Source organism: Eurytemora carolleeae, unplaced genomic scaffold (assembly GCF_000591075.1).
Source record: "Eurytemora carolleeae unplaced genomic scaffold, Eaff_2.0 scaffold41, whole genome shotgun sequence".
NCBI classification, from domain to species: Eukaryota; Metazoa; Arthropoda; class Copepoda; order Calanoida; family Temoridae; genus Eurytemora; species Eurytemora carolleeae.
The window spans coordinates 811969-820223 of NW_019396234.1; the positions used below are offsets into that span (position 1 = coordinate 811969).

The 8255-nt window shown below is 32.4% G+C and overlaps 1 protein-coding gene across 1 annotated transcript; it reads right to left on the bottom strand.

Moving 5' to 3' along the window:
• Positions 1-179: 179 nt before the first annotated feature.
• Positions 180-6428, bottom strand: LOC111698924 (calmodulin-4). Its single transcript, XM_023469401.1, has 7 exons — positions 6326-6428; positions 4962-5046; positions 3705-3801; positions 3324-3386; positions 1774-1874; positions 1122-1193; positions 180-696 (listed from the first exon to the last, which is right to left on the bottom strand). Exons 2-7 carry the CDS (start codon positions 5043-5045, stop codon positions 535-537), a joined length of 579 nt encoding a protein of 192 aa, XP_023325169.1. The 5' UTR covers position 5046; positions 6326-6428; the 3' UTR covers positions 180-534.
• Between the last annotated feature and the right edge of the window lie 1827 nt (positions 6429-8255).

Consider the following 8255-nt stretch of genomic DNA (forward strand, 5'->3'; position numbering starts at 1 on the left):
AAATTTTCACTATCAAGTCGAACAGCTGATGTTAGAATCTTAAAACCAAGCTAAGAACATTTCCGTGGGCCTCCCAAATTGCCCAATCAAAATTTTGACAAATCGGTCCAGGGGTTCCTGAGTTATGATCGGAAAAACAAACAGAGATTACAACTTTATGTCAAGAGAGGTACTACGTGTAAATATTCTGAAGATCAAATATATTTGAGAAGTTCTGTTAAATGAGTACAGTTCACATTTTAATATGTTCAAAATTAATAAATAAAGGTTGGGAAAGAGGAATAAGTTTGGGCTCCCAGAGACCCTAGAGAGAGGGGACCAGTTATGCTCCAGGTTGTAAGATAATAAGGTGGAGAAAACTGGTTCAGCTCCAGTTTGTAAGATAACCAGATTGAGAGAGAACTGGTTCAGCTCCAGGTTGTAAGATAATCAGATTGAGAGAGAACTGGTTCAGCTTCAGGTTGCAGATTAACCAACTTGAGAGCTCGTATATCAGCTCCGGATATCAGGAAGACCAGGGAGGCAGGAAGGGGTTTACATCAGTTCCAACAATGCGTCAATGTTCTTGATAGACATGATCTTGGATGTGACGGGATGATCCATCATTCCTCTGATGAACTCCTTGAGCTCTAACTTCTCGTTCTTGTCGGCATCTCCTTTCTGATACATCTCAGCCATGACAGTTGCGAGATCAACCTGAAAAAAATGTGTAAATTTGAGGATAAAAACATATTTATATGAACAACAAATAACTATTATTCCATGCACGAATATTCAAGCAATCAAGCTTGCTTTGAGCACTCTATTTTTTTCAAAGTAAACCTGTCAGTTCTAAAGGACAATCGGCGAAGATCACCCAACTATTAAAGAGAATTAAAGTAACTCTTCATTTAAAGATTGCCATTACCGATTCACATTTTAATAACCGTGTTTTTTCGGAAAATGCAGCCAGGACATTTCCTTGATATTTACGGCAAAGATAAAATACAAAATGGCTGACACTAATCTCATTTCAGGAAGAGATATGACAATTGAATGGTTAAATGCAAATTTTCTTCGCAAGGTTTATTAAAAATGCGTTTACAACTGACAATCATTAAACAGAATATTCGAAACCAAACCTTGTGATTCTTTCCTTCTCCGATCTCGATAAATACAGACATCAGGTTCAGAAGCTCGTCAATTGTGATAACCTAAATTTTCATGTTATAATAATGAGGGGTTTGTCAACTCCTAATTCTAAAGAAATTGGTTAGGGTTTGTCAATGTAATCTGTGTTTTGTTAAGGATCATCTGTGTTTTTTCATCCTAATCTGTGTTTTGTTCAAGGATAATATTTGTTCTGACAAGGATTATCTGTGTTTTCTCAAGCTAATCTGTATTATGTCTTAGAATTAAGCACAGATTTTCATCTTATGGAGATAAACGGATTATTTATATCACTCGTTAATATTTCGTTATGGTTATGCCCTACAGGTATACTTTTAATATATAAGGGATCAAGCATTGATTCCTAAATTTAAAAGTCCCACATTGGATATCGATATTAACAATATCCACACGAAGTTCCCATTTCATGTCAAATATGTTTAAGAATAAACCAACCTTGTTTCCGTCCCTGTTTAATATGTTTAAGAATAAACCAACCATGTTTCCGTCCATGTCAAATATGTTTAAGAATAAACCAACCTTGTTTCCGTCCATGTCAAATATGTTTAAGAATAAACCAACCTTGTTTCCGTCCATGTCAAATATGTTTAAGAAAAACCCAACCTTGTTTCCGTCCATGTCAAAAAGATTGAAAATGTGAGTTAAATTATCCTCAGTCTTCCCACTGCAGAATAGATAGAACAGAATCATCATGTTTGCCATTGCTAAAAACAGAATAAACATAAATATATATAACAGTGGTGAAGAGACTTGAAGGTCGTCTTTCATATTTTTATAGCTAATCTAAGGGAAATTTTTTTTATTAAGGAATTAAGTCTTTTTTAATTAAATGTTCTAATCTTATATCTTGGCAAACTGATGGTGTAGACCTGTGATATTTTCAGCTTACATTATTTTATTGAGTAGAATTCATAGTTTGAAATATTTATTGTCTACTAGGGGTTGTATTGCAACGATTCAGAGATTAGAAAATTCCTTCTGTAAAGAAAAATTAATTGTAATAATAAAGAAATGGAATTTGTAAAAAAAATCAAACAGATAAAAAAGTTTGGTACTAACTATGGAATTAAATCTTACAATAGAAAAGCATTAATAGCAAGAACACCCTAAAAGACAGACTAAGAAATATCACAATCTCAATTCAAAAAAAACATTCCTTTTACTTTCCGAATGTGCTTTTATGTTTATGAGTTTCCTAACGACATTTTGCTTTGATCTTTGTAGACATAAAGACTTTCAATTTTCAAGTTATATTGGGGGGATATTTGTTGGAATGTTGATGGAAACTATTTCAAAAATGTATTTGTATTTGTCGCGAAAGAAAAATCATGTTTTCAAAACGAAAGTTTGTCGGAGTTTTTTTTCTTTCCATTAATCCCACAACTTCCCCTAATTTTGAACTTTTTTGCTGTTTAAGGACATTATTTTATTGATAAATATTAATGTGTTGGCTCTATCTATAATTCTACTAAGCTTTACAGTGCTATATCTTATCTATATAATAAAAGGGTTTACAGATAAAGTTCATGAAAAATATGCTTTTTTATTATTTTATATCTGCACCTTCAGTTTTTATGAGAAGCAAAAGGGGCATTAAAGGTAGGAAATAGGAGACAAAATTGTTCAAAAGGAGTTAATTTAAATGTTTTCTAAGGATTCACATCGCTACACTTGAAACCTTTATCTGATCAATAACATGGAAATTGTTTTCGTTTTTCTAGGCTTAATAGTGTAAAATCCTGGCAATTCCTACATGCTTTCCTGCAGTAAAAATGCGCAAGTCACTTTTGTAGAGGAACCATATTTGAAAGTAATCAGTTTTTATAATTATGAACATAAATATTTATTTCCTACTTGACCAGACAAAGCTTTCTAGGGTGCCGTTGTCAATCGGACATTGCTATATTTGCATAAAGGGTCTCTTGAAATAACGCTAACAGTCCCTTTATTTTAATACGTACATATTTTAATACTTGCATATTTTAATACGTACATATTTTAATATTTACATATTTTAATGCGTACATATTATAATACGTACATATTTTAATACGTACATATTTTAATACTTGCATATTTTAATACGTACATATTTTAATATTTACATATTTTAATACGTACATATTATAATACGTACATATTTTAATACTTACATATTTTTCCATCCTTGTTCTGCATCCTTGAAGCCAGGAGCTCAACCTTTTCCGCTGGTCTCTCTACAGAGGAGACACAAAATTTAATTTATAAAAAACATTTTTATGAAATCTATTTTTATAAGTTTAAGAATTTAACTTATCAAATGTCAGGGTACGATTACCACGGGATATCGAAAAGGAATTATCTTATTAACAACACAAAAGTTCCGAATTCAAGTCTGTTTTTATGTATTGTAATGAAGATTAATGGCCTATAAAGAAAACTAATTACTCAGCTTAAACTCTAATTTTCTAATCTTTTCTTCAGCCTAATGAAAACGTTTGATTTTTCAAAAACTATAAATATCTTAAAAACTATTTATTAGAGTTGCATCCTCCCTGGGAAAGCTAGCTTGAATGTTGCAATAAAATCTGCAGAATCCATTTTTCCATCAGAGTATTTATCCATCAGGTTGTTGTAGTACTCCTCAACCAACTAGACAAAAGGTTAAAAATTAAAAAAATATTTTTATAAATTAAAAAAATCAGTTTGTTACGTATTTTCACAAACGGGTGTCAAAGTAAAGAAAATCAACGATTAAACAGTTAAATTAAATAATAAAAATAATTTGTCCCAATTTTCATATTAAAAACAGTGCTAAAGAAAATATAATGGGTTGTTTTATGCCTCCTCATTGAAAATAAAAAAGCTAATTATTTGTTAATTTGTAAAATTTTAAAGTGCTTTTCAATTTTTAACAATATCAATTTGCTAAAATTAAGTATTTGAAGAGGGGGTCAGGGAAAGATGCTAAGGGCACAATTTAAAACAGATAATCCTGCCAAGCGAGGATATTTTAAGTCTACAAAAAATGGGCAAATGCAAAACTGTCTCTTGGAATCTTGCAGTAGGATAAATTCTCCAGTTCAATGCAAAATTAAAGCAGCTGTACAGTTTAACTAGATTTATCAGCTAATATTCTGTACAGTTTAACTAGATTTATCAGCTAATATTCTGTACAGTTTAACTAGATTTATCAGCTAATATTCTGACCAAATTCTCAAATTCAATATTTTAATTCTTTTATGTTTGTGTTAATTTGCTTTCTTTACTTCAACACATTCTTCTTTTTTTCTTTCTTGAAGGAAAGTGTAATTATATACATTTAAGTTCTCGTCTTTTCTGTTAACTCATCCTATCTAGTTTCCTGTCCACGTTTGTTCCTTAATATCTATGCTCATGCCAACATAAATTTAAGTCCACATAGCTCTCTGTCTACCCATCTTCCTTCCAATTTTGTACCTGTCTAAATTTGCTCCTTCATATCTTTCTTCCTGTCTACATGGCTCTACTCCTTCCTGTCTACATGGCTTTACTCCTTCCTGTCTTTCTGTATAAATAGCTTTTTTATACCTTTATAGCTTCCCTCCTACCTATCTTTCTGTATACATAGCTTCCCTCCTACCTATCTTTCTATTTACATAGCTTCCCTCCTACATATCTCCCTATCTTTTCAGCGTCATTCTACCTATCTCCCTGTCTACATAGATATAACTTTACTCAGACCTATCTTCCTGTCTACCTAGCTTCACTCCTACCTATCTTCCCATCTACATACCTTTCTCCTGCTTCCTGTCTAATTTCCTGTCTTTTACCTCATTGCTCGCAAATGCGGTGAATTTAGCAAGATAATGGAAGTCTGTGGCCTTGATCCTTCTTCTAGCTTGTGCGTTACCCATTCTAAAATTTGACAGTCGCCGTCGCATACATATATCAATACAAGGAAGACGACTTTCGGTTTCAATTTTTGATTTCTACCAAGCTGTCAAACATCATGGATATACATAAACATGAAAACAAAGTGAAGCTGTCAATCAACAGCTTCTCTTTGTTTACTTGTTAACTTGTAATTTAAATAAAGCTTGTTAGAAATTAAAACTACATATATAAAAGTCGTCTTCATTGTATTTTTATAAACGCCGATCACTGTAGAAAAATTATATTCAAGAATACCCTAAAATTCTAGAAAATTATATACATGATTACCCATTCTAATATTCTAGAAAATTATATACATGATTACCCATTCTAATATTCTAGAAAATTATATACAGGATTACCCATTCTAATATTTTAGAAAATTATATACAGGATTACCCATTCTAATATTCTTGAAAATTAGATTACCCATTCTAATATTTTAGAAAATTATATACATGATTACCCATTTTAATATTCTAGATAATTATATACAGGATTACCCATTCTAATATTTTAGAAAATTATATACAGGATTACCCATTCTAATATGGACTAGGCACTTCTTCAGTTTTAAAACCAGTGAGTTAACTGACATTAACTCAACCCCTACAGTCAATTTCTTTAGTCTTTGTTAATTAATTATTTGATCGATGATTTTTACCCTTTTGGCTTTTTTTATCAACTTTTGGCCGGTAACGTTTATTGATATTTTAGATTGTGAAAAATAACGATCAAGTATAACTCCACAATTCTTACAAGGTTATAAAAAAACATTATATTCTGACAAATCATAAGCTTTTAAAGGCGAATACATTTGTTCATCTGGTATAATTATTGTCCGGTAAACATGTTTAAATTACATGGTATAAATATTGTCCGGTAAACATGTTTAAATTATATGGTATAAATATTGTCCGGTAAACATGTTTAAATTATATGGTATAAATATTGTTCGGTAAACATGTGTAAATTATATGGTATAAAGCTTATTCATTATCTGACAAGCTATAGAAAATTTTAGATATAAAAAACAAGCAAAATCTGTACAGTCTCTAGTTTTTTTTAGAAAACCCTTTAGAAGAAGTGTTAGATATCAGTTAAAGAATGAAGAAAGATGGATTTTCTACAATCTACATTCTACATATACACGTCACACATACAGGAATAATTGTATATTTACTTTTCGTTGATATGAATATTGAATAGCAAGAAATTTTTCTCAAGAAAAGAAAATATAAAGAAGAAGTGTTTGGTGTACCTGAATGTGAGGTTTGTGTTCTACTGGGCGGGTTGACCTGTGCGGTTACAGAGGAAACAGATTGGCCGACACAGCTATAACTAGCCGGCTCCGGGTCAAAGGCCAGAATCCGGTCCAAGCTAGATACAACTCTTTCCCGCTTAAACTTTCTCATTTCTACTCCCATACCGTCTATCCTCCCTTCTCTTCCTATATCCCCTCCCTTACCCCTACCCTTCACCTCCCCTTATTTCCCTACTTTTCTCTCCCTCCCCTCCCCTCTACCCTTTTCTTCGTTACTACCTCTTCAACTCCACCTTCAATTATCCCTTCCCTCCCGTTGCCGTTCCCCTTCACCAACCGGCCGAACATTATTCATCCTATTTTTCTTGAATCCTCTCCATCATCTCTTTTTATCTCACCATCCTTTCTCATTAATCTTTACTCAATCATTTCTCAACTATTTGCTTTCCTAATATTTGTCATGAAGTAATGATGCACATGCTATTTTTTTTAACGTTTTTGACCAAGATTCATTTCCAAACTTTGTTTTTTAACTTAACAGAGGGTATAACTTATGTGCAATATGAACCACTTGAGAGGTGGATAAAGGGAGATTATAGATCTATCTAATAAGCTAACAGGCGGAGACATCATCTGTTTGTATAACAAACTAGCTTACAGCCAAGTAAATAGCTGAAATACAAACTAACTTGCCAGATCAGTTTTCCTAGTTTAGAATACAAACATGTAACATGCAGATATTTAGATATTATGATAGTATTAGCATATAAACATGTAACATGCAGATATTTANTATTAATGTTGTGATTGTAATTATGGGATTATTATGAATATTAATGTTGTGATTGTAATTATGGGATTATTATGAATATTAATGTTGTAGACTTTTTACATTTTAAAAAATTAATTCTGTTAGAACATAGTGTCAAAGTGTAAGATATCAAAGGTTTACATCATCAGCTTTCAAAGATATAGGGGTTTAAAATCATGTTTGTGGTGTGTTTAGTTTCTTTACGATTAGTAATATTGTCCAACGTAGTCTCATTGTTTATGTGTAATCCTGTACAGTGTACATGTGCGCAGAGTAGAAGCAAAGATTTATGTGTAACCCTGTACAGTGTACATGTGAGCAGACTAAATGCAAGGGTTTATGTGTAACCCTGTACAGTGTACATATGAGCAGACTAGATGCAAGGGTTTATGTGTAACCCTGTACAGTGTACATGTGAGCAGACTAGATGCAAGGATTTATGTGTAACCCTGTACAGTTTACAGTGTACATGTGAGCAGACTAGATGCAAGGTTTATGTGTAACCCTGTACAGTTTACATGTGAGCAGACTAGATGCAAGGATTTATGTGTAACCCTGTACAGTTTACAGTGTACATGTGAGCAGACTAGATGCAAGATTTATGTGTAACCCTGTACAGTGTACATGTGACAGACTATAAGCAAGGATTTAAGTGTAACCCTGTACAGTGTACATGTGAGCAGACTAGCAGCAAGGATTTATGTGTAACCCTGTACATGTGAGCAGGCTAGCGGAAAGGGTCAACTTACCGTGTCTAGAGGCTATTGACCCGGAGGCTGTTTATTTGCCTGACAAACAAATAACTATGCAGGAATAAAACTAAATGCTTAAACTGTGCAGTGTCCAGTACTCAAAACATACTTTAAAACATTTTTGCAGACCGATTCATGGTTCAAAATTAAACAATCTAATGGCCGGCGAGTGCCGAGTACATTCTTAAAACAGAAATCTACCAAATTTTTAATAATTTAACAAAATGAAAAGCTTCGGCAAAATAATTTTTGAGACATCTTGCACCCATCAAAGCTTGCACTATTTCTTGCAATGACGAGCAGAAAAATACTTTATTCATTTTTTTCCGTGTTCTTGTTTTCCTTTTATGTTGTTAAAAATTTG

Excerpts from the sequence above, each read along its gene's own strand:
- LOC111698924 (XM_023469401.1), bottom strand. The coding sequence starts at position 5,045 with ATGGGTAACGCACAAGCTAGAAGAAGGATCAAGGCCACAGACTTCCAT. Across the intron at positions 3,802-4,961 it reads CCGCATTTGCGAGCAATGAG|TTGGTTGAGGAGTACTACAA; the intron begins GTAAAAGACAGG and ends CCTTTTGTCTAG. Across the intron at positions 697-1,121 it reads GAGAAGGAAAGAATCACAAG|GTTGATCTCGCAACTGTCAT; the intron begins GTTTGGTTTCGA and ends CATTTTTTTCAG.